The sequence below is a fragment of the Chionomys nivalis genome, chromosome 7 (assembly GCF_950005125.1).
Source record: "Chionomys nivalis chromosome 7, mChiNiv1.1, whole genome shotgun sequence".
NCBI lineage: Eukaryota > Metazoa > Chordata > Mammalia > Rodentia > Cricetidae > Chionomys > Chionomys nivalis.
Window position 1 is genome coordinate 56,299,818 of NC_080092.1, and position 26,063 is coordinate 56,325,880.

At 47.2% G+C, this 26,063-nt stretch overlaps 1 protein-coding gene across 1 annotated transcript; it reads left to right on the forward strand.

The window, feature by feature from the left end:
- Prpf8 (pre-mRNA processing factor 8) lies at positions 1 to 25,872 on the forward strand. Its single transcript, XM_057774395.1, has 43 exons — positions 1 to 80; positions 269 to 379; positions 843 to 1,011; positions 2,839 to 3,003; positions 3,096 to 3,314; positions 3,400 to 3,612; positions 3,904 to 4,029; positions 4,124 to 4,229; positions 4,657 to 4,847; positions 4,976 to 5,095; positions 5,179 to 5,368; positions 5,481 to 5,600; positions 5,709 to 5,843; positions 6,180 to 6,309; positions 6,599 to 6,795; positions 7,199 to 7,405; positions 7,523 to 7,686; positions 7,824 to 7,950; positions 8,064 to 8,256; positions 8,853 to 9,040; positions 9,180 to 9,418; positions 9,568 to 9,714; positions 9,897 to 10,107; positions 10,776 to 10,892; positions 15,330 to 15,577; positions 15,693 to 15,872; positions 16,060 to 16,195; positions 16,309 to 16,478; positions 16,604 to 16,733; positions 16,851 to 16,997; positions 17,368 to 17,528; positions 17,987 to 18,178; positions 18,593 to 18,830; positions 18,935 to 19,063; positions 20,403 to 20,516; positions 20,594 to 20,767; positions 21,011 to 21,204; positions 22,344 to 22,583; positions 22,678 to 22,819; positions 24,733 to 24,873; positions 24,984 to 25,123; positions 25,234 to 25,436; positions 25,558 to 25,872. Exons 2-43 carry the CDS (start codon positions 280 to 282, stop codon positions 25,710 to 25,712), a joined length of 7,008 nt encoding a protein of 2,335 aa, XP_057630378.1. The 5' UTR covers positions 1 to 80; positions 269 to 279; the 3' UTR covers positions 25,713 to 25,872.
- Positions 25,873 to 26,063: the final 191 nt, after the last annotated feature.

A 26,063-nucleotide genomic window follows, 5' to 3' on the forward strand; every position in this document is an offset into this window, starting at 1 on the left:
GGAGTTGGGAACGCGGAGCGGACGTCGTCTTTCCGCCATTGCTCTGCGGGCCTGGCCGCTACCTGAGTGAGGGGCGACAGGTGGGTGGCCGGTGTCCGAGGCTGGGCTGCAGACGGTCGGGTGGGCAGAGTGGGCTGAGGAGCAGCGTCAGGCCCCGGCTGCAAGCGCTCAGTTCGCCCGGCGTGCAGGCCAGGTGGCTCCGGACGCATTCCATTTGCCCCTTGTGGGCCCGGGCCTAGCGGCTTAGTTTTGGCTTCCTTCTCCCCAGATTCTTCCGGCATGGCCGGAGTGTTTCCTTACCGAGGGCCGGGTAACCCGGTTCCCGGACCTCTAGCCCCGCTGCCGGACTACATGTCAGAGGAGAAGCTGCAGGAGAAAGGTGAGGGGCGGGTGGGAATCGGACGAGTGGGAACGGCGCGCGCGGGCCGGAACGTGCAGGCGGGTACCCTTCATCCTCAGTAGGCAGGTCATCGGGGGTCCGATCCCTTGTTAGCCGTGTTTAATTTTTTTTTTTATTTAGTCAAATCATTGAAAGATTGGAAGCAACAGTTGTTTGCAGGAGCTAGTGTGTGTGCGCGCGTGTGTTTTATAGCAGTGGAGACAAAAGTCCTTTTTGGAGGGCCCCCTTTATGGAGCTTGCTTTACAGTGCAGGAATTAGACAGCATTCGCTTCTAAACATCCTTAGGAAAAATGTCAGGTGGTTTGGGGGTTGTAAAATGGCAAGATGCTTAGCAGGGAGTATCCGTGCCAAAGAATGGGGGGGGGGCGGTTACCATAGGGGCAAGAGTGGGTATAACTGTGGAAAGGGTGTGCAGCTCTTTAAATCGAGGTGTCGTTATAGCTCGAAAATGGCAGCAGTTGCAGGCCAAACGCTATGCAGAGAAGCGGAAATTTGGGTTTGTGGATGCTCAGAAGGAAGACATGCCCCCAGAACATGTCAGGAAGATCATTCGAGACCATGGAGACATGACCAACAGGAAGTTCCGCCATGACAAAAGGGTCTATTTGGGGTAAGCAATAGCCTGGGATAATTTCATGTGGAGTTTGGTGTCGTTCCCCATATTAACAGTGGTGGAGCCGGGCGGTGGTGGCGCACGCCTTTAATCCCAGCACTAGGGAGGCAGAGGCAGGCGGATCTCTGTGAGTTCGAGACCAGCCTGGTCTACAAGAGCTAGTTCCAGGACAGGCTCCAAAACCACAGAGAAACCCTGTCTCAAAAAACAAAAAACAAAAAAAAAACAAACAAACAAAAACAAAAAAAAAAAAGTGGTGGATAGAGGGACTATCACTTGGAATCTCTCTCATATCATTTGGAATCTCTCTCTCTCTCTATCTCTCTCTCTCTTTCTCACACACACACACACACACACACACACACACACAGAGGGTTTCCCTATGTTGCCCTGCTGTAGACCAGGACCAGCTGGCCTCAAACCCAGAGATTCCTGTGTCTCTGTCTCCCAAGTGCTGGGATTAAAGGCATGCGCCGCCATGCTCCTGACTGTACATAGTGGTGGTTATAAGAGTTGAGGAAGAACCACTGGAATTCTGTGATATGATTCACATCTTCTACTTACGCCATTGCTCTGCTTTGCCTGCTAATGTCATTGTAAAATGTCTGTTATTCTGAACTGTTTGACACTCAGACTGAGACACTGTATGCACTGTGTTTGCCTTTAACTTTCCAGTCACCAGAACTTGGGGGTTTGGGGTGTTTAGTTCCTGGGCTCTTTCTACCACTGTTAATTCTTCAACCCTAAGCTGCAGAGACTCTTAGCATTCCATTTGGATACAAAAATTTGGCCTGATAGTGAGTTGTTATTGGGAAACCTTGGAAGTTTCATTTCAAAAATAATTTCCTAAGCAGCCATGGGAGTGTATGCCTCTACACCTCTATAATCCTGGTACTTGGGTTGCAGAGACAGGAGACTCACAGGCTTGAGGCCAGTGTGGACTATTCCATGAGATGCTTCGTTAAAAACAACATAAGCAAGATGTGGTGGCACAGGCCTTGAATCCCTGCACATGGGAGACAGAGGCGGGTGAATCTAGCGTTCTGCAGAGTGAGTTCCAGGCCAGCCAGGGCCCTATGGTGAGACCCTGTCTCAAACAACAACAAACATTATTTATTACTATTGTTATTGCTTTTGATGCTCAGAATATAGCTGCAAACAGACATTATTGGTCCTCTCTCTTTTTTTTTTTTTTTTTCTTTTTTTGAAATAGGGTTTCTCTGTGTAGCTTTTGGACCTTTCTTTTTTTTTTTTTTTTTTTTTTTTTTGGTTTTTCGAGACAGGGTTTCTCTGTGGTTTTGGAGCCTGTCCTGGAACTAGCTCTTGTAGACCAGGCTGGTCTCGAACTCACAGAGATCCGCCTGCCTCTGCCTCCCAAGTGCTGGGATTAAAGGCGTGCGCCACCACCGCCCGGCTTTTTGGACCTTTCTTGAAACTTGTGCCATAGACCAGGCTGGCCTCGAACTTGATCCTCTCTCCTTTTAAGAGCATACAGTTTAGTGGCGTGACAGATGAGAGACAAATGGTTGCAGCCTAGTACAGTGAATGTGTTGGTTTTCACACGAAGGGCAGAAGGAAGCTGCCTTCTGAAGGACAACGGTTGGTTTATAGAGGCTGAGTCACGGTGTGGCGGAACTAAGACATTTGACAGGGACAGTGGTGCTAGTGAAGGTTGAGGAGTTGAAGGACTGGAGTCCTAGCTTTTGGGGCTTTGGACTGTATGGCAGCTTTTTCTGTGGAACGTGTGATCATTTATGGCAATCAGCATGGGTTAGATACCAGAAGACTTGGTCGTCTCTTATGGTCTCCTTGCTCATGTTGCAGAGCCCTCAAGTACATGCCTCATGCCGTTCTCAAGCTCCTGGAGAACATGCCCATGCCTTGGGAGCAGATTCGGGACGTGCCTGTTCTCTACCACATCACTGGCGCCATTTCCTTTGTCAACGAGATTCCCTGGGTTATCGAGCCTGTTTACATCTCCCAGTGGGGGTGAGAAGGCCTGAAGTGTGGTGGGTGGTGTGGTACTCAGGGGTGGCAGTGGCAGTGGAGGAGCCGTGGGTAGAAACTGTCTTGCCTTCTAGATCAATGTGGATCATGATGCGTCGAGAGAAAAGAGACAGGAGGCATTTCAAGAGGATGCGGTTCCCCCCATTTGATGACGAGGAGCCGCCCCTGGATTATGCTGACAACATCTTGGATGTTGAGCCCCTGGAAGCCATTCAGCTAGAGTTGGACCCTGAGGAGGATGCTCCTGTGTTGGACTGGTTCTATGACCACCAGCCTTTGAGAGATAGTAGGAAGTGAGTGGAACTATCCCGTGAGGAGTGGTGGGTAAGTGGCTTGGATCAATGCTTACTTGATATGGGCCCTCCATCTTTTCCCTAGGTATGTTAATGGTTCCACTTACCAACGCTGGCAGTTTACACTGCCTATGATGTCTACTCTCTACCGATTGGCCAATCAGCTTCTGACTGACTTGGTGGATGACAACTACTTCTATCTGTTTGATCTGAAGGCCTTCTTTACCTCCAAGGCACTCAATATGGCCATTCCTGGAGGACCCAAATTTGAACCTCTTGTTCGAGACATCAACCTACAGTAAGTTGTGGAGAATGTCAATTTTTTTTTTTTTTTGGTTTTTCGAGACAGGGTTTCTCTGTGGTTTTGGAGCCTGTCCTGGAACTAGCTCTTGTAGACCAGGCTGGTCTCGAACTCACAGAGATCCGCCTGCCTCTGCCTCCCGAGTGCTGGGATTAAAGGCGTGCGCCACCACCGCCCGGCGAGAATGTCAATTTTTTAAGCACTTTGTATGTATTGAAATCTAATCTTTAGCCTAAAGATCCTTGTCTAGCAATGGAACTAGACTACTCGTTTAATTTCCTGTTCTAGGGATGAAGACTGGAATGAGTTCAATGATATTAATAAGATCATCATCCGTCAGCCTATTCGTACTGAGTACAAGATTGCTTTTCCTTACCTGTATAACAACCTTCCACACCACGTCCACCTGACCTGGTAAGATGCCTGGAACATAGCAGTTAAACAGGAGAAAGTTGGTTTCTGGTGTGGGCCTGAGCAGAACTTTGGCTGACTCTTGCTTTCCTTACAGGTACCACACTCCTAACGTTGTGTTCATCAAGACTGAGGACCCCGATTTGCCCGCTTTCTACTTTGATCCTCTTATCAACCCCATCTCTCACAGACACTCAGTCAAGGTGAGAGGAAGTCACATGCTTTGGGGGATGGCAGGGAGTGAGAGTCCTAAAGACTGAGCTTGGGGTCTGTTGCATGCCGGGCAGGTTTCTGCCTCTCAGTAACCTCTACCCTCTGTTTTATTTTTGGACACAAATTTACTGTGTCGTTCTGGGTTGATCTTGCACTCAGTCCTTTCTTCTCAGCCTCCTCCTAAGTGCTGGAGTTTCAGGCTCCCTTCCCTGAGCTCATTGGAGTTTAGTGGGAACTGCATACGGTGGGTACCTCCTGTTGTATGATACTGGAGCTCCTCTGGGAGGCTCTTTAGGACTTCTCTTGTCGAGCATCCCAGTCTTCGTGGCATGTGTAGTCACTGTGCTTTGTCCCAGAGAGTTTTCTGCTCAAGTCTGCATTTAGTGGAGACTGAATCCTTGTGGATTTCTCTTTTAGAGCCAGGAACCACTGCCCGATGATGATGAGGAATTTGAACTCCCAGAGTTTGTGGAGCCCTTCCTGAAGGACACACCCCTCTATACAGACAACACAGCCAATGGCATAGCCCTGCTCTGGGCACCGCGGCCCTTTAACTTACGCTCTGGTCGTACCCGCCGGGCTTTGGACATACCCCTTGTCAAGAACTGGTAAGGTTTCTACTAAGGGTCGGGTAGTAGAGGCATAATATAGGAGAAAGGACTGGGTGGGCACGCAGGCTTTCCCAGAGTGTCTCTAAGGAGAGGGAGGCAAAACTCTGATGGGCTTATTTAACCAGGTATCGGGAACACTGTCCTGCTGGGCAGCCTGTGAAGGTGCGAGTCTCCTATCAGAAGCTGCTTAAGTACTATGTGCTGAATGCCCTCAAGCATCGGCCTCCCAAAGCCCAAAAGAAGAGGTAAGGTGCTGGAGACCCCTGTACAATTTCTGTCGTAAAGTGTCGGTATGCCAGCTTTAACTTTGTTCTTTATTCTCACCCAGGTATCTCTTCCGCTCATTCAAAGCCACCAAATTCTTTCAATCCACAAAACTAGACTGGGTGGAGGTAGGGCTGCAGGTTTGCCGCCAGGGCTACAACATGCTCAACCTTCTCATTCACCGGAAGAACCTCAACTACCTGCACTTGGACTATAACTTCAACCTGAAGCCTGTCAAGACACTCACCACTAAGGTGCCTTCGTCAGACCTCTGCGCTCTGCTGGGCTTAGGGTTGGATGCACTGTACCATCCCTCCTTCTGTGGCCACTGGCGTTAATGGTTCTTTGTGTTCTTGTCCTCCTCAGGAAAGAAAGAAATCTCGTTTTGGGAATGCCTTCCATCTATGTCGGGAAGTGCTGCGTCTAACCAAGCTGGTCGTGGATAGTCATGTGCAGTATCGCTTGGGCAACGTAGATGCCTTCCAGGTGAGGCCAGGTTGCCCAGACCTCTGCCCAGATGGGGAGGCAGGGTGAAGCCTGAGCTGGCTGTGGAGCTGGCTCAGGCTCGAGGTCTGATGGGTGATTTTATTGCAGCTGGCAGATGGATTGCAGTATATATTTGCCCACGTGGGGCAGTTGACCGGCATGTATCGGTACAAGTACAAGCTGATGCGGCAGATCCGCATGTGCAAGGACTTGAAGCACCTCATCTACTACCGCTTCAACACGGTGCGAGCCTGCCCTCACTGCCTGCCTTCCCAGATGCTCTTTTGCTTTTTCCTTGCAGTTAGAGCTCTTTCCCCGGACCTCCTTGGAGAGAATCTCTTGACTCTGTCATTATAAACTTGTTGAATCTCTGAGCACTTCCCCCAGACCTACCACTGGTTCCATGCAGGAGCTTCACTTTCTGCCCTGAAGTTCTCCTAAGCTTTCCTGTTCAAGATGAGCGTTTACCCTGCCCCTCAGCAGCCTCACAGATGCTCTTCCTTCTCTAGCTCTACCCACTTTTCTGTCTTTTCCTTAAAGAATTGTTCGCTCATGTTCCTGATTTCTGATTTACTGTAGGGTCCTGTAGGGAAAGGCCCTGGCTGTGGTTTCTGGGCTGCTGGCTGGCGAGTCTGGCTGTTTTTTATGCGTGGAATTACCCCTTTGCTAGAGCGCTGGCTGGGCAACCTCCTGGCCCGGCAGTTTGAAGGTGAGTGATTTTTTTTCTACTCGCATTGTCTCGTTGCTTCAAAGGTAGATCAGGTGTGCCTGTTGTCGCATTTTTTTGTCGTCTGTTGTTGCTTCTAAGTTCGTTTCTGTTCTGGTGGTGTTCTGCTTCTTGGCCTGCGCTGTGGGATTTGAGCTATCGTGCATTTGCAGCAGAAATTCCTCGGGAGCATGGCTGTGACTGAGGTGGCTTGTCTTTTAGCATGTGTGGAACGTATGGACACTAGTTACTACTTACTAGTTTACTCTCTGGGCCATCCCTTCCCTTCCAGGTCGTCACTCAAAGGGGGTGGCAAAGACAGTGACGAAGCAGCGAGTGGAGTCCCATTTCGACCTGGAACTCAGGGCAGCGGTGATGCATGATATCCTGGACATGATGCCTGAGGGCATCAAACAGAACAAGGCCCGAACAATTCTGCAGCACCTCAGTGAGGCCTGGCGCTGCTGGAAGGCCAACATTCCCTGGAAGGTAGGCATAGGCACTCATCTTCCTCAGGTTAGGATTAGTGTACCGTTAGAGGACTGTCACCCCTCACCCCTCCTTTCTTGGGACAGTTTTACTGTGTTATCCTGGCTGACCTGTAAGTGCAGGCCAGGCCGGCCTCAAACTCAAGAGATCTGTCTGGCCGGGCGTGGTGGCGCACGCCTTTAATCCCAGCACTCGGGAGGCAGAGGCAGGCGGATCTCTGTGAGTTCGAGACCAGCCTGGTCTACAGAGCTAGTTCCAGGACAGGCTCCAAAGCCACAGAGAAACCCTGTCTCAAAAAACCAAAAAAAAAAAAAAAAAAAAAAAAAAGAGATCTGTCTGCCTTTACACTGCGACACAGGTGTGAAACCCTGTGCTCTGCTCCTGTTTTTCATTGTCCTTTCAGGTCCCAGGGTTGCCAACACCTATAGAGAATATGATTCTTCGGTATGTTAAGGCCAAGGCTGATTGGTGGACCAATACTGCCCACTACAACCGTGAACGAATTCGCCGTGGGGCCACTGTAGATAAGACTGTTTGCAAAAAGAACCTGGGCCGCCTCACCCGCCTGTACTTGAAGGCAGAACAGGAGCGGCAGCACAATTACCTGAAGGTTGGGCCTGCTAGGCTGGGTGTGAGGGCAGGGTGGTAAGGGTGGCTGCAGAGTGGGGATCATGCTTTGTCCTCATCTGGATGGTAGTGGGAGACTAACTTGATGTTCACCTTGCAGGATGGGCCTTACATTACAGCAGAAGAAGCGGTGGCAGTGTATACTACCACCGTGCATTGGTTGGAAAGCCGCAGATTCTCTCCCATCCCATTCCCTCCGCTCTCCTACAAGCACGATACTAAGTTGCTCATCTTGGCTCTGGAGCGCCTCAAGGAAGCTTATAGGTGAGGGATGGCTGGGAGGATTCCTGCTGGGAGGGTAACAGAGGAATGGCATTGTGGTCAGAGTCCTAAAAAGGTATAGTCCTTTCTGGTTTAGCATCTTCTCGGGTTCTTACTTACCTTTACTTTTGCTTTGTCAGTGTGAAGTCTAGGTTAAACCAGTCTCAGAGGGAGGAGCTGGGTCTGATTGAGCAAGCCTACGACAACCCCCACGAGGCTTTGTCTCGCATCAAGCGTCACCTCCTCACACAGAGAGCCTTTAAAGAAGTGAGTGAGATGTTCCCTGAGCTTTCTTTTGTTCTGTGCTATTTATTCTTGGCATCTAGAGGGTGCCAGGTTGGCTGTGTGAATTGATGTGAGCTGGGTTCCTTCTCCCACAGGTGGGCATTGAGTTTATGGATCTCTATAGCCACCTGGTGCCAGTGTATGATGTGGAACCCCTGGAGAAAATAACTGATGCCTACCTGGACCAGTATCTGTGGTATGAAGCAGATAAACGCCGTCTTTTCCCGCCCTGGATCAAGCCTGCCGACACAGAACCACCTCCGCTTCTTGTTTACAAGTGGTGCCAAGGTAAAGCTTTGCCGGACTTACCATCCAGCAGAGGAAGTCTTACCTAGGCTGCATACTCAACTAGGGGGGTGGAGAGATGGCTCAGAGGTTAAGAGCACTGGCTTCTCTTCTAGAGGTCCTAAGTTCAATTCCCAGTACCCACATGGTGGCTCATAACCATCAATAACGAGATCTGTTGCCCTCTTCTAGCCTGCAGGCATACATGTAGGCAGAACACTGTATACATAATAAACATACAAATAATAATCTTTTTTTGAAAAAGAGTGACTACTACTACTTGGTGGTGGTGGTGGTGGTGGCGGCGCAGGCTTTAATCCTAGCACTGGGAGGCAAAGGTGGGCAGCTCTATGAGTAAAAGGCCAACCTGATCTACAAAGCAAGTTCCAGGACAGCCAGAGCTGCACAGAGAAACCCTGTCTCGGGAGGAAAAAAAGCAAAGCTGATCCTTGTAGCAGCCTGGATGGATGGATGGATGGATGGATGGATGGATGGATGGATGGATGGTAGAGAGTTTTAGAATGTGTTGAGAGATGCTATAGTTACTTGACCTGGAAAGGAGTTTCTAATATACTATAGCCCTGTCTTGCTTTTTTTAGGCATCAATAACCTGCAGGATGTGTGGGAGACCAGCGAGGGCGAGTGCAATGTCATGCTGGAGTCCCGCTTTGAGAAGATGTATGAGAAGATCGACTTGACCCTGCTTAACAGGCTGCTGCGGCTCATTGTGGACCACAACATAGCCGACTACATGACAGCCAAGAACAATGTCGTCATTAACTATAAGGTCCGTCTGGAGCAACTTGTCTGACCCGTTGAGTTAGGATTTGCTGAGGGAGAACGAAGGACCTTGGACCCTGAAGCACCTGCCACACAGCCAGCCTTAGTTTATCTAAGAGTTGTGGTTCTTTTCTTCTTTTTTCTAGGACATGAACCATACAAATTCATACGGGATCATCAGAGGCCTGCAGTTTGCCTCGTTCATTGTGCAGTACTATGGCTTGGTGATGGATTTGCTTGTATTGGGATTACACCGGGCCAGTGAGATGGCTGGGCCTCCTCAGATGCCAAATGACTTTCTCAGTTTCCAGGACATAGCCACTGAGGCTGCGCACCCAATCCGACTCTTCTGTAGATACATTGATCGCATTCATATTTTCTTCAGGTAAAGAACATGGACAGATCCTGTAACCTGCAGAACACTGAAGTGTGTTCTGCCTGTGAAGTGGCTCTTTCAGTTGAGATGGGGCTGTAAAGTGAAATGAAGTCTAGAGTGGTGTACTCAACAGTGTACCTTGTCTTAACCTTGTGTAGGTTCACAGCAGATGAGGCTCGGGATCTGATCCAGCGTTACCTGACAGAGCATCCAGACCCCAACAATGAAAACATTGTTGGCTACAATAACAAGAAATGCTGGCCCCGGGATGCCCGCATGCGCCTCATGAAACATGATGTCAACTTGTGAGTCTCAGTTGGGTTTGTAGGATTTAAAAGGACATCAGTCCTAGGACCCGGAAAGCAATTAATATTGAGGAGGTTGTGTCTTGGGTAGGAGAAATATAGGCCTGTTGGGTACCTTCTGTCTGGTCTTTGAATGCAGATGTCTCCAACAGACTGAATTGTCAGTATGTTTTCTGTGACAGGGGTCGGGCAGTGTTCTGGGACATTAAAAACCGGCTGCCACGATCAGTGACTACAGTGCAGTGGGAGAACAGCTTTGTGTCCGTGTACAGTAAAGACAACCCCAACCTGCTGTTCAACATGTGTGGCTTTGAGTGCCGCATCCTGCCTAAGTGTCGTACCAGCTATGAAGAGTTCACCCACAAGGACGGGGTCTGGAACCTGCAGAATGAGGTACAGTCTGGGAAGGACATGGTCTCACTGCGCCTGTAACTGTGCTGTCAGTGGGGGAAGAACAGTCACGCCTTTCACTTTCGGCTCCATTAGCCTTGGGCGGTTTGAGCTTCACGGTGATCACGGTTAATCCTTGCTTGTGAAGACAGGGTCTCTCTGTAACCCTGGCTGACCTGGAATTCATTTTGTAGACCAGACTGGCCCTGATCGTGTCAGAGATTTGTGTCTCTAATTCCCCCGGGTTAGGATTAAGGCGTGTGTCACCATGCCCTGCTGTCTCCTTTTCCTTCCTTCCTTCCTTCCTTCCTTCCTTCCTTCCTTTTTTTTTCAATTTTTATTTTTTGAGACAAGGTCTTACTGTATAGTGATGGCTGGCCTGGAACTCTATATAGACCAGGTTGACCTTGAATTCACCAAGATCCACACCTGCCTCTACTTCCTGAGTACTGGGGTTAAATTCATGCACTACCATGTTGGCTTTTCACCTTTTTTTTTATTGCCATGGTACCTGTGTGGAGGTTGGAGGACAGCTTGTAGTCAGTTCCACTGTGTGAGTTCTGGGGATTGAACTCAGGAAGTAAGGCTTGATAGTAAGTACCTTTGCCTGCCATAATCATGTCGCCAGGCCCTCTTTTCTGGGACAAGCTAACACTGACTTTGTGGCTTAGGTTACCAAGGAGAGGACAGCGCAGTGTTTCCTGCGTGTGGATGATGAGTCGATGCAACGCTTCCATAACCGAGTGCGTCAGATTCTAATGGCCTCTGGCTCCACCACCTTCACCAAGGTATGTAGGACCCTAAGCGTCGACCTCAGCTTCCCTGCCATTCTCGGTCCGTCCTTCGTTCCGTCCTTCGTTCCTTTCAACTCCCGTGGTTGGAGCGTGCACAAGCTTTCCCAGCTTTGCCTCATATACTAATCTCCATGCTCTATGGGATGGCAACTTAGAGTGTTGTCTCAATTGGGCTTTTGTGGTTTTTTTTTTCTGGTTTCTCTGTGCCCTAGTTGTCCTGGAACTAGCTCTGTAGACCAGGCTGGCCTTGAGCTCACAGAGATCCGCCTGCCTCCCTCCCAAGCTGGGATTAAAGGCGTGCATCATCATCTATCTCAGTTGGGCTTTATTTCTGAGAATTCAGTACAAGAATTTATCAATCTCCATCTGTGGGGTTTTGATGCTGTATTTTATTTTGATGATTTTAGATTAAGGCAAAAGTAAAAGTTTTTAATTTTAACAAAAGTATCTATTTTGCATTTTCCCTTGGACTTGTTTTTGTTTGGTTTTGGTTTTTTGAGATAGGGTTTCATTGTGTAGCCATGACGATCCTGGAACTCACTCTGTGGACCAGGCTGGCCTTGAACTCACAGAGATCCACCTGCCTCTGCCTCCTGAGTGCTGGAATTAAAGGTGTGCGCCACCACTGCCTAACCTTTTTAATTTTATAATTCTTTACCGTCTAATAGCTTAGAATGTCAGTTCTGGCTTGTTAGTTTATGGAAAGAGGGTTGTTGCGATAGGGTCTCAAAGTTGCAGCTCTCCTGCCTCAGCCTGTCACTTGTTGAGAATGCAGGTGTGCACCAGCCACCACACCTGGCTTTTGTATCCCCATGGTGAAATGGAGTCTTGTTGTGTTACCAAGCTGGTCTTGGTCTTAAGTGTTCCTCCTGCCTTCATCTCTGGAGTAGCTGGGCCTTTGGGATGTGCTGCTATGCCCAGTTTCTTTTTGGGTGATGGGATTACAGGGGTGTTCCAACACACCTGACTAAAATAATGTTAAATATTTGTGGACATGGACATTTTCAGCCAGCTGATTTGTTGTGGGAGTTTCTGTGTGTTATTTGGCACTACCCCCGACATCTACCCTTCCGATGCCAGTAACATTCCCTCTGTTAGAAGCAAACATGTCCTGAGATACATATACCCCCGGTGTGGGGAGGGTATAGACCTGGCAGTCTGTTGGTGTAAAGGTTGAGAGCTCAAGGGTGGGTGAGACTGCAGGAAGAGCAGAGAGTGAGAAGACGAGGGGCAGGCTAGGATGATGGGAACACTGAGGGGTACTGACCAGAACCAACAGTGTTGGGATGTGGGAGTCGAGGCTGTCAAGAACTGATGTCCGGAATTGAGCAGGTGTTTACAATGTCAGTTGCCTAAGAACAGTTTGGTTAGAGAAGGATTGAATAGGAGCCAGTGGAATTAGCAGTTAGGACGTCATTGGTGACCTTAGAGCTATTTCAGAAATAGTTGGGATGGAAGCCAGGTGGTATGGATGTGACTTTATGGGAGGTGAGTGGAGACATTGAGGACAGTTTGCCAGAACTGGAGTAAATGGTTAGAAGCCTCCGAGAGGGGCCGTCTGTCAAAACAGGGCTTTGGTGTTTTTTGTTTGTTTTTGGCTTTTTAGTTTTATTTGCTTTTCTTCCTTTTTTTTTTGTTTTGTATGATTTCCTTGTATACAATGTATTGTAACCATATTGCTCTCTCTTATTCTTTTTTTATTGATTTTTATTGTGCTCTACATTTTTCTCTGCTCCCCTTCAACCCTCTCCCAAGGTCACCATGCTACCCCAGTTTACTCAGGAGATCTTGTCTTTTTCTACTTCCCCCATATTGCTCTCTTATTACCTTCTTTTATTTTCTTCCCATTCCTGCTGTCCCTCCTGTAAAGGATGTTTGCGTGTGCGTGCGTGCATGCGTGCGTGCGCGCGCGCGCGCGCGCGCGTGTGTGTGTGTGTGTGTGTGTGTGTGTGGTGCTTCTATGTCACCCTCTTCCTATTCCTTTGAATAGAGCTTGGAGCTCAACTGGAAGCCAGTAGGCTCCAGCAGTCCTGTCTCTGCCCTGCTCAGATGTTGGAGGGTGACTGAGAGTTGAAGGAGGTGCTTCGCAGTCGTGAAGGATGATCTCGAGTCAGGTTGCATTGCTGGCTCTGTTGACCTCAGGCATGCCCTCCACCCTTGCCCTTTACCCCCTTATCTATAAAGTGAGGGTAACCATAGTTGTAGCTCAGGGTTTTTGTGAAAATTAATGAAATAATGCATGAAGTAAGCCAATAGGACTTTTATTAGAGATTATAAGAGCATAATGTTGGATTTGAACTTTTTTACTCCCCTCCTCCCCGCTTTGTTTTGTTATTTGTTTGCCTGCTTGAGGCGAGCTTTATCTGTAACCCAGGGTGGCACTGAACTGTTTGTCCTTCTGACTCAGCTTCCTAAGAACTGGGGTTATAGGTATAAGCCACCTGCCTGATTTCAGACCTCCACATATACATGTTCCCTCGCATACATGTGTATACATACTCTTACCAACAGGTGTGTACACAACCACACCAGAAAACTTCTAATTCCTGTCTCCCCTCCCCAGGGGAGGTTAATAGAAGGAAAATTTCTAGGAGGGCTGGCGGTGAATGCACCTAATGCTCCCCTTCTTGATCTGTGCTGTTTCTGTGCTCACAAATGCACACATGCCACAACCAATGTGTGGCAGTCAGAGGACAGCGTGCAGGTGTCAGTGTTGCGCTGTGTAGGGTCAGAGGCATCAAAACCCTTAACTCCACTGAGCCCATTTATCTTTTCAGTTTTTTATGCTATGCTGAGGATTGAACTTGAGTCCGTGCCCATGCTAGGCAAGTGTTCTGCCACTGACCCATGTTATGAGATTAAGATTTTCCTATGTTGTCCAGACTGGTCTTGAGCTCAAGTGACCCACCGATCTTAGCTTCCCAGCTAGCTGAGACAACAGGTATCCTTCACTGTCTGTTTTCCATTCTCTCCAATTCTATTAGAGTCCTGATGTCACTACCGCCTTGGGTGCCACCGCTCTTGCTTTAGGTGTGTGCAATACATTTAGCTCAAGCATGAGTATGACCCTTCTCTTTGGTCATATTCCTGATTAAAATACAGGCTGAACCATTTAAAGAAGACCTTGATGGAGTTCAGGAAAATAGAGCAATAGAACCATAGTCTGACCGACAGCTTTGCTTTGTAAAGACCCTGAGGTCGCCTTCCTGATTAATTCTTTGATCTGATCATCACCACAGGTTTCTGTTTGTCTCAAAGGGATAGTGTATTTGAAATCACTAAATAGAAGTTTGACAGCTTATTCTAAATCCAGTGTTTTTTCCTTTATGTATCAGTATATTATTACAGATGAAAAATTTTGTGAAATTTTGTTCACTTTGCTTTTATTGTATTATTTTTTTCCTTATATTTTATTTCATGAGTGTTTTGTTTTGCCTAGATGAATATATGTGTACCCTGTGCATGCCTGGTGCCCACATAAGTCAGAAGGCATGGGATCTCCTGAAACTGGGGTTACAGATTATGTGGGTGCTAGGTCCCCGGTAAAACAAGAGGTTTTCACCACTGAGCTGTCCCTCCCGCCTCTGTCGTCGACATCTTCTCCTCATTCTTCTCTCTCTCTCTCTCTCTCTCTCTCTCTCTCTCTCTCTCTCTCTCTCTCTCTCTGTGTGTGTGTGTCTGTCTGTCTGTCTGTCTTTCTTTTTCTCTCTTTTTTTAGATTTATTTATTTTTTAATATTTATTCATTTATTTATTATGTATACAATATTCTGTCTGCATGTGTGCCTGCAGGCCAGAAGAGGGCACCAGACCCCATTACAGATGGTTGTGAGCCACCATGTGGTTGCTGGGAATTGAACTCAGGACCTCTGGAAGAGCAGTCAGTGCTCTTAACTTCTGAGCCATCTCTCCAGCCCTCTTTCTTTGTTTTTTGAGACATGGTTTTATCATGTATTGCTGGCTAGCCTGCAGCTCAAAGATTAAAAACACACACCACCCAGAGAAAAATGTAGAGCTCAATAAAAAATCAATAAAATGCACACACACCACCATGCCCAGCACTAAGAAACATTTTCTATTGCATTTATTGAGCGGGGCAGGGTGCCACAGAGTGCTCGTGGAGGTTAGAGAAGAAATGTGTAGAAGTGGGTTTTTTCCTTTAACTATGTGGATTTGGGGAATTAAACTCAAGTCTTTAGGCTTGGTTACAGTCCTTTTACCCACTGAACCATCAAAGTGTCCCAATCATCTCTCTCTTACGATTGTTTCTATCCTAGTGGGTCTTAGTTAGTATCTCATCTTTTTATTCATTTGTTTTTTCTACTTACTAATAAGTTTAAGATTAACGCTTTCTTGTATTAGGGTTGTAACTAACTAGATCTGGAAGGCCTGCATTGCTCATGTGGAATTTACTCTTTCCCACGAACTTTAGATTGTGAATAAGTGGAATACAGCTCTCATCGGCCTTATGACATATTTTCGAGAGGCTGTGGTGAACACGCAGGAACTCCTAGACTTATTGGTAAAGTGTGAAAACAAGATCCAGACACGTATCAAGATTGGATTGAACTCCAAGATGCCAAGTCGGTTCCCCCCTGTTGTGTTCTACACCCCTAAGGAGCTGGGTGGGCTTGGCATGCTCTCAATGGGCCACGTGCTCATTCCCCAGTCTGATCTCAGGTAGAGCCTACTTGACAACCTTCATGTTAGTCTCACTTCTTAGACTCTGAGAGAAGTGGGTATTTCATTACTTTTGATTTTGCTTTTTATCTCTTGTCTTGACTTTCCAAATCAGGTGGTCTAAGCAAACAGATGTGGGTATCACACACTTCCGTTCAGGAATGAGTCATGAAGAAGACCAACTGATTCCCAACTTGTACCGCTACATACAGCCCTGGGAGAGCGAGTTCATTGACTCTCAGCGCGTCTGGGCTGAGTATGCACTCAAGAGACAGGAGGCTATTGCTCAGAACAGGTGGGCATTCAGGAGGTGTACCAATCTAAGGGCGGGGGGTTATGTCCTAACACTGTGCGTCTTATGTGGAGGTCATGGGCAGAGTATATTTTTAGAAGTTAAGACTGATTCTGCTCGTCCTTGGCCAAAGAACGTTGAATATTTCTCTTTGCATGAGAAAGGATGTTAACTTCATTTTTTCTGGCAGACGACTGACTTTAGAAGATTTAGAAGATTCATGGGATCGAGGCATTCCACGGATCAATACCCTCTTCCAGAAGGACCGGCACACATTGGCTTATGATAAGGGCTGGCGTGTCCGAACTGACTTTAAGCAGTACCAGGTATATGGAGTAGAGAATGGAGCGGATTTCTCCAAATCGGGATAGCTTTTGGCATCCCTGTCATGTGGTTGGTAGGCACTCAGAAGCTTCACTGTTCTTGCCTCGTTATCCAGGTTCTGAAGCAGAACCCCTTCTGGTGGACACACCAGCGGCATGACGGCAAGCTCTGGAACCTCAACAACTACCGCACAGACATGATCCAGGCCCTGGGTGGTGTGGAGGGCATTCTGGAGCACACTCTCTTCAAGGGCACGTACTTCCCTACCTGGGAAGGTCTGTTCTGGTAAGGACTCGCAGCCACCTGAGCTCCTCGCTGCTCTCCTTTCCTGGGCTGCTGCTTCTCAGTCGTCCCTGTGAGCATCTGGGAGATGGACGGGCGCCATCTTAGTTGGTTCCTCTGCCCCTCAGGGAGAAAGCCAGTGGCTTTGAGGAGTCCATGAAGTGGAAGAAGCTAACCAATGCTCAGCGGTCTGGGTTAAACCAGATTCCTAATCGTAGATTCACCCTCTGGTGGTCCCCAACAATCAATCGAGCCAATGTGAGTATGAGTCCTCCACATGGGAGATAAGAAAAGGGTGTTTCTGTTGCCTTTATTTTGTCCTAAGAACTGGCCTCCTGTGTTGTCTGGTCTCTAATGTCATCTCTTTCCTGGCAGGTATATGTAGGCTTTCAGGTGCAGCTGGACTTGACAGGAATCTTCATGCATGGCAAGATCCCCACACTGAAGATCTCCCTCATCCAGATATTCCGAGCTCACCTGTGGCAGAAGATCCATGAAAGCATCGTGATGGACTTATGTCAGGTGGGCTGCAGTTGGAGGTGTGGACCACAGAGTCACATCAGCTTGCTGTTTTGATTTTGTGTGTTTTGTTTTTTGGTTTTTTTTTTTTTTTTTTTTTGAGACAAAATATTTCTATGTGGCCCTGGCTAAGATCTCCTTATGTAGACCAGACTGGCCTCACTCCTAGAGACCCACCTACCTCTGCCTCCCAAGTGCTGGGATTAAAAGTGTGCACCATATGCCCAGCCAGCTTGCTTTTTTGAATATGGGAAATTTGTCCTGGACACACCAAGGATTAGACTCTTACTGCCTCATTTAAATTCTGTCAGCTCTCACTGTAAGTGAATTTCTGTAATAAGGTACAGGTACAATCTTTTTCTCTTTACTTCAGGTCTTTGACCAGGAACTGGATGCACTGGAAATCGAGACAGTACAGAAGGAGACAATCCATCCCCGAAAGTCCTATAAGATGAACTCTTCCTGTGCGGACATACTACTCTTCGCTTCCTATAAGTGGAATGTCTCCCGGCCCTCACTGCTGGCAGACTCCAAGTAAGTGTTCTGTGACTCAGCTTTAGGTACTCAGGAACCTTAGTGTTACTATGAGAGCCATGTTTCTTAAGGGATTAGTTCTGCCTTTCTGTTTTGTTATTCTGGCTTTGACCTTATAATCCTATTGCCTCAGCCCCCAAAATGCTCTACAGGAGTAGGCACCATTCCCAAATTTTTGCTTATATTCTTTTAAACTTGGAACCAGTGTTACCGTGTAATCACCATCGATCAGATCTGCTGAATGCTTGGGGTCTTACTGACCTTTTTGTTTGTTTTGTTTTGTTTTGTTTTTCTTTTGGTTTTCAACACAGGGCTTCCCTGTGTAGCTAAGGATCTTGCTGATCCTGAATGGGGAGGGGATGGTTTTGAGATTTAGTTGCAGTGTTTGGGAGTTGTTAGGATTCTGAGACATTGGTTGTGCTGTGGTTTCCTGGAAACCTGAACTTTTCTGCCCTTAGGGATGTGATGGACAGTACAACTACACAGAAGTACTGGATTGACATCCAGTTACGTTGGGGCGACTATGATTCCCACGATATTGAGCGCTATGCCCGGGCCAAATTCCTGGATTATACCACAGACAACATGAGTATCTACCCTTCACCCACAGGTGTGCTCATTGCCATTGACCTGGCCTACAATCTACACAGGTGAGTTAGGGCTTAAAAGCATGGGTTTTCCATTAGCCCTGTACTTTCTATGTTTGGTTTCGTTTGTTTGAAGCAGAGTCTCACTATATAGCCTTGGTTGGCCTGGAACCTGCAATGTAGACCAGCTTGGCCTCACACTCACAGAGATCTGTCTGCCTCAGCCTCCCGAGTGCTGGCACTAAAAGTGTGTGCCACTCCACCCTACACATTAGCCCTTTTATACCAGTTTTAGTTTGCCTGGCTAAGACAAGGTTTTATCTTTCGGTCACTGACTGACGCATCTTGACGTATGTGTATCTTAGCAGTCATCACACGAGCCTGGGCAACCGGCTTCGTCCTTCTGCTGTACTCTCACCTTTTTCTCTTGGGGCTTTCTGCCTGTGCTTAAGTTCTTGGGCCCTTTCATCCTTACAGTGCCTATGGAAACTGGTTTCCAGGCAGCAAGCCTCTGATACAGCAGGCCATGGCCAAGATCATGAAGGCAAACCCTGCCTTGTATGTGTTACGTGAGCGGATACGCAAAGGACTGCAGTTGTATTCATCGGAGCCCACTGAGCCTTATCTGTCCTCCCAGAACTATGGTGAACTCTTCTCTAACCAGATTATCTGGTTTGTGGATGACACCAATGTCTATAGAGTGACTATCCACAAGGTGAGTGTGGGCATGCAGGCCTCAGATGCCTGGAGAGTGGATGAAGTGGATGAAGGCAGGGTGGTTATGGCTAGTCCATGTTAACTAATATAATTGTTCTTTAGACCTTTGAGGGGAACTTGACAACCAAACCCATCAATGGGGCCATCTTCATCTTTAATCCACGCACGGGGCAACTTTTCCTCAAGATAATCCACACATCTGTGTGGGCTGGACAGAAGCGTTTGGGTCAGGTAAGCAGCTGACATGATAGTGAGACCATGGAACATTGCTCTCTCTCATTCTTGGTAGTAGTAAGGGGGAGGTGTGATTAAAAAAAATACCCTTTACTCTATTGAAAGATGGCATTGCTGGGTGTGGTGGCCTCTATCTCAGTACTCTGGAGGCAGAGGGAAGAGGATTGCCATAGGTTTGAGGCTAGGCAGGCTCCATACAGTAAAAGAGGCGGAGATACTATTTTGTGTGAATCTACCCATGAAGTACTAGTGCTGAGTGCAGAGCTTGTCCACTTACTTGGCTTCTTGAGCATCAGGGTTATGAGTGGCCCTATGCTCATGCCTGACACTGAAGTGGGTGCTGGGAATTCAGACTCTGGCCTCATACTTGCCTGGCAAGCACTTGACTCAGTGACTCAGTTCCCCACCCCCAGGGAAATATTCCCTTGGAGGAAGTCCAAGCATGTGAAGGTCTTCATTACCTCCATACTGGGCTTTCTGTTTCCAAAGCTTATTTCTCCCTCTATTCTCTGTCTGAGAGAGCAACCAAATACCATCTTTATAAAGAGAATGCATACCCCATACCTTTTTGGCTTCTTGGACATTTGATGCCTGGCTGAGCTGTACCTAGCCAGCCACAATTTCTCTTTTCTGTCTTTTTGTTTGTTTGTTTTTGTTTTGTTTTGTTTTTCCGAAACAGGGTTTCTCTGTGAAACAGTCCTGACTGTCTTGGGACTCACTCTGTAGACCAGGCTGGCCTTGAACTCACAGAGATCTACCTGACTTTGCCTCCCAAGTACTGGGATTAAAGGTGTGTGCCATCACTGCCTGGCTTTATTTAAATATTTTTTGAAAATGATTTTATTAGCCTGGGCATGGTGGTACATGCTTTTAGTCCTAGCAGTTGAAAAGCAGAGGTAAGTATATCTTTGTGAGTTTGAAGTCAACCTGATCTACATATTAAGTTCTAGGCCAGTCAGGCCCACATAGTGAGATCATGTCTCTTAAAAATAAATATTATTTTGTTTTAATTTTATGTGTGAGTGTATGAGCATGTTGGGGAGAATCAAATCTGGAACTAGAGCTACAGGCAGTTATAAACTGCCTGGTGTGGGTGCTGAGAACCAAGCTCAGGTCCTCCGTAAGAGCAGTGCTCTTGAGCTATGGACCATTGCTCTGTCCCCTGTCTTATTTTGCTGTTTCTGAACTATAATTCATTATTAAACATGTAGGTACCTTTTTCTAATTTGTAAGTTTGGCAACCGTTTTCATGGAACAGTTTATTTCAAGATTAGGATTTTTTTCTAGTTAATTGAGGAAGGTAGACTCAGTTTGTTTTGTTTTTCTTGGTTGTTAGTTGGCCAAGTGGAAGACAGCTGAGGAAGTGGCTGCCCTGATCCGATCTCTGCCTGTGGAGGAACAGCCTAAACAGATCATTGTTACCAGGAAGGGCATGCTGGACCCATTGGAGGTGAGAGAGGCGGACACAATAGAAGAGAGTAGGCCGAGCCCTCTGGGCTTTCGCTCTGACCTTGGACTTTGCCTTAGGTACACTTGCTGGACTTCCCCAACATTGTGATCAAAGGATCGGAGCTCCAGCTCCCCTTCCAGGCTTGTCTCAAGGTGGAGAAGTTTGGGGATCTCATCCTTAAAGCCACAGAACCCCAGATGGTTCTCTTCAACCTCTACGATGACTGGCTCAAAACTATCTCATCTTACACGGTAATCTGGCACCTTAGGAAGAGGGTCCCTCTGGGGTGGAATTGGTTCCAGGAGTTTTGGGGTTCTCCACAAGCCCCTTGATGAGATCATTTTCAAGTTCTTGAGCTACGCATATCTCTTTTGACTTGTGAGGGCTTGGCACCTGAGGAATTTGGAGATGATGCTTGCTTTGCTGTGAGGCTAGAGTAAGGAGGAGAATCCCACAATGCTGCTATCTCCATCTTCTTCCACATCTCCTTCTAGGCTTTCTCTCGTCTCATCCTGATTCTGCGTGCTTTGCACGTGAACAACGATCGGGCGAAGGTGATCCTAAAGCCAGACAAAACCACTATCACAGAGCCACACCACATCTGGCCCACGCTGACTGACGAGGAGTGGATCAAGGTGGAGGTGCAGCTCAAGGACCTGATCTTGGCGGACTACGGCAAGAAGAACAAGTGAGTGGGGAGGGGTCAGGGAGGCTGCTCGGGGCATAGGTTCTGGGGTTTAGAACTTTTAAGCTTAGAAGTTTCTCAGATTTTTTTAGCTGTGTTTGGTAATGCATGCCTGTAATCCCAGCATTTGGTAGGTACGTGCAAGGGGATCAGAAACTCAATATTATCTTCAAGTACATGAGTTAGAAGAGGTTAATCTGGGCCACATGAGGTCTTATCTCAAAAGAAAAACAGCATCTCAGAGGTGCTCAGGAAGAAATGTAGTCAATATGCGGTCTCACTGTTGACCGCTTGTTCAGTGGAGGTTACTGAGAGCAGATAGATGCATAGGTGCACTCCTTACTCGCTTTTTCTCAGTGGAGGTTACTGAGAGCAGATAGATGCATAGGTGGACTCCTTACTCGCTTGTTCAGTGGAGGTTACTGAGAGCAGATAGATGCATAGGTGTACTCCTTACTCGCTTGTTCAGTGGAGGCTACTGAGAGCAGATAGATGCATAGGTGCACTCCTTACTCGCTTGTTCTCAGTGGAGGTTACTGAGAGCAGATAGATGCATAGGTGCACTCCTTACTCGCTTGTTCTCAGTGGAGGTTACTGAGAGCAGATAGATGCATAGGTGCACTCCTTACTCGCTTGTTTTCTGTATGGATCCCATGTTCTCCTCGAACTCCCAACAATACTCTTGCTTTAACCTTCCAAGTGCTGGATTATTGGTGTGTCTCACTCCACCCAATTTGGGATTTCCATTTTTGAGAGTTGGGGCAGTTTCTGTGGAAGAAGAGTTAAGAGTTGCAGATGCTGACTAGCTCAAAGTACATGTGCATTATTGTGTCACTGCTTGGGGTGCAGCGGTTCTTCACAGTGTCACTGCATCCCCATGTCATGCTTTTCTTAGAAGTGTCAATTAAAGATCCTTAGTTCAGTCCCTAGAAGCCACAAGGGGGAGAAACCTCCCATAAGTTGTCCTTTGACTTCTGTACTTGCACTGTGCTGTATCCCAGAGTAAATAAATTTAAAATTAAAAATTAAAGAATTGTTGAGATTATCTTGGCAAAGTATGTCCTGTCTACCCAGTTCTACTTTGCCATCAAGACAAAAGTGACTGGGGGAGGGATCCCGTTTAACTGACAGTGTCTCCACAGCGTGAACGTGGCATCCCTGACACAATCAGAAATCCGAGACATCATCCTAGGAATGGAGATCTCAGCTCCGTCACAGCAGCGCCAGCAGATAGCTGAGATTGAGAAGCAGACCAAGGAACAGTCACAGCTCACTGCCACACAGACTCGAACTGTCAACAAACATGGCGATGAGATTATCACCTCCACCACTAGCAACTATGAAACCCAGACCTTCTCGTCAAAGACTGAATGGAGGGTCAGGTACTGTGGAGGGCAAGAATGTCAGGTGGACAGGCCACTTGATGGTGCTGGGTGTGCTTGGGCTGAAACGCTGACGCTCCTTTCTGTTCTTTAGAGCCATCTCTGCTGCCAACCTGCATCTACGGACCAATCACATTTATGTTTCATCTGATGACATCAAGGAGACTGGATATACTTACATTCTTCCCAAGAATGTGCTTAAGAAGTTCATCTGCATATCTGATCTCCGTGCCCAAGTGAGTATACACACAACCGGACCATATTGTGAGCCCACTTAGTCTGTACCTAAATTTCTTTTTTTTTTTTTTTCTTTGGTTTTTTGAGACAGAGTTTGTTTGTGTAACAGTCCTATAGTCCTTGCTGTCCTGGGACTAACTCTTATAGACCAGGCTGGCCTTGAACTCACAGAGTCTGTGCCTAAATTTCACTTGATAATTCCACGAACTTTGAGGGGCTGGTTTCAAGACTCAATGGATAAATGAGTAACTTGGAAAGGACGGTGGATCTCTGTTCAAGGCCAGCCTGGCCTACACAGCAAGTTCCAGGACAGCCAGGACTGTTTCACAGAGAAACCCTGTCTCAAAAACAAACAAAAAAAAGGGGGGCGGGGCTGGAGAAATGGCTCAGTGGTTAAGAGCACTGACTGCTCTTCCAAAGGTCCTGAGTTCAATTCCCAGCAACCACATGGTGGCTCACAACCATCCGTAAGGAGATCTGGTGCCCTCTTCTGGCCTGCAGGCACACATGCAAACAGAATACTGACAATACTGTATACATAATAAATAAATAAATCTTTAATAAAATAAAAAAAAGAAAGAAAAGAAAGAAAAAGAGACATCACAAACAAGAGGATATCAAAATATTTCACCAAACTATGACAGTTAAGAGAAAATATTGGAGTAGAATTTATTGGCAGAGAATAACAGATTCAAATATGTGCATAGTCAAATTTATTGCTGCATACTTTATGATATTAAAATAGGAAATATCAGGGCCCTTTTTCAAACCACTCAACAAAAGTAAAATCTAAATAGAGTAAAACTATGGATGTAAAATACTAAACTGTTAGAAAATACTGATAATCTTAGTGTTGAGAAAACCTCCCACAGCACCAAACACAGCTGTGCAGAGCGGTACACTTCTTAATCCTAGCACTTGGACAGCCGAGGCAGGAAGGTTGCTGTGAGTGCAGAGGCTAGATTTCACTACCAGCCCAGATGGCTGTCTTAGTTTGGTATGGTAGCACAGGCCTCTGAGCCAGCTTCTGTGGCCCAGCTGCTACCAAATGAAACTTTCTCAAAGAAATAAATGAAAACCCATTCTAGACTTGTGTGAAAATGTCAGACTGGCAAAATTATTCGTAGGTAAAGGTGCTTGCTGCCAAGTCTGTTGGCCAGTTTGAGCTCCAGAATCTATACAGTAGGAGAGCGCTGACTTCTGTAAATTGCCCTGTGGCCTCCACATTTCTAGTGCGACACATATTATACTCATGGATATGCATACACTGAATAAGTAAATGGTTAAGGTTTAAAATAAAAATCCAGAAATTGTCCTTGGGCCACAGATGACTCAGAAGATAAAAGTGTGCTGCAATGTGGGTTCTGGGAATTGAATCCGGGTCCTCTGGAAGAGCAGTCACTGATCTTAACTACTAAGCCATCTCTCCAGCCCTTATTTATATACATACATACATACACACATATGTATATATATGGGTGTTTTGTCTGCGTCATATGCATGCAGTACCTGTGGAGGGCAGCAGAGAGTGTCAGATGCCCTGGAACTGGAGTTACAGACAGTTGTGAGCCACAGTGTGGATGCCAGGAATCTGTCTCAGGTCCACTGGAAGAGCAACCAATACTCTTGACCACTAATCCGTCTCTCCAACTCCAGTGATAATTTTTAAGACCTGGGGTTTAGTAGGTAGAGGTACTTTGCCACCAAACCTAATAACCCAAATTTGATTCTCCCAGATCATGGGGGTGTTTGGGATGGGGTTTATGTGTAACATTTTGACCAAGTAACCAGATGATTCTGTCCCAATGGTTTTTGACTGTATTTTGAAAAACCCACCATTTTCTTGGGAATGGTAAGAAATTCTGGCACTCCGAATTGCACTGAGAATAGTTTCTGATCCCCTCGTCTCTAGATTGCAGGATACCTATATGGGGTGAGTCCTCCAGATAACCCTCAGGTGAAGGAGATCCGCTGTATTGTGATGGTGCCGCAGTGGGGCACTCACCAGACTGTGCACCTGCCCAGCCAGCTGCCCCAGCATGAGTACCTCAAGGTTTGTGATGGTGATGGAGCCTGGGAATTGAACTTACTGCAGTGTTACCCTGATGGGTGACATTTGTCTGCAGATAGGTTGAACCACTCCTTATTGCTCTTTGCCTGCAGGAGATGGAACCCTTAGGTTGGATCCACACTCAACCCAATGAGTCTCCCCAGTTATCACCCCAAGATGTCACCACTCATGCCAAGATCATGGCTGACAACCCATCCTGGGATGGCGAGAAGACAATTATCATCACCTGTAGGTGGGTGTGGGCCTCCTTGAGTGGAGATATTATATTATAGGGTAGGTATTGAGGTCAGGACCTGGATTAGTGGCCTGAGCACTCAACCTGTCTTTTTCTTTCCCCCGCAGCTTCACCCCAGGCTCCTGCACACTGACAGCCTACAAGCTGACCCCCAGTGGCTATGAGTGGGGCCGGCAGAACACTGACAAAGGCAACAATCCCAAAGGCTACCTGCCCTCGCACTACGAGAGGGTCCAGATGCTCCTGTCAGACCGATTCCTCGGCTTCTTTATGGTTCCTGCCCAGTCCTCCTGGAACTACAACTTTATGGGTATGTGGTCTGGTGGAGACAGAAGCCAGCACTCTTGTCTCTTGGGGTCTGACTGCCCAAGGGCCCAGGTCGGGTGAGGCAGGGAGACCTTGTTAACATCTGACGTTTCCCCTTCTCTAAGGTGTTCGGCATGATCCCAACATGAAATATGAGCTGCAGCTGGCAAACCCCAAGGAATTCTACCATGAGGTCCATAGGCCCTCCCACTTCCTCAACTTCGCCCTCCTGCAGGAGGGTGAGGTCTATTCTGCAGACAGAGAGGATCTCTACGCCTAGTTACTTCTTGCTTCCTTCTGCTTCAGATTCCCCAAAGGCTGGAACCTCTGACCCTCCCCACAGACAAGCTGCTGACATTCAGCAGCCTGGCCCCTTTGTGTTTTGTGCTTGTGTTGTTGATAGACTGTAATTCTGAACAAAATGTAATAAATTTTGTATAAATAGGATTGCTTTTGTTTTCTTGCTCTTAAGAGTTCAAATTCTGGGTATTGATACTCTGGGGACTGGCTTGAGGAATTCACAGCAAGGTACTGGGCCTCCCCTTCAGGGCTTTGAATATATATACCCTAGATTCAGCTGAGTTGGGTCTGGCCTTCACACTCTACTTTGGCTGTATTTGCTGGTTTCTCT

Coding starts and splice junctions, on each gene's coding strand:
- Prpf8 (XM_057774395.1), top strand. CDS start 280: ATGGCCGGAGTGTTTCCTTACCGAGGGCCGGGTAACCCGGTTCCCGGA. Junction 7,687..7,823: donor CGCCTCAAGGAAGCTTATAG/GTGAGGGATGGC, acceptor TTGCTTTGTCAG/TGTGAAGTCTAGGTTAAACC. Junction 15,578..15,692: donor ATTCCCCAGTCTGATCTCAG/GTAGAGCCTACT, acceptor TTTCCAAATCAG/GTGGTCTAAGCAAACAGATG.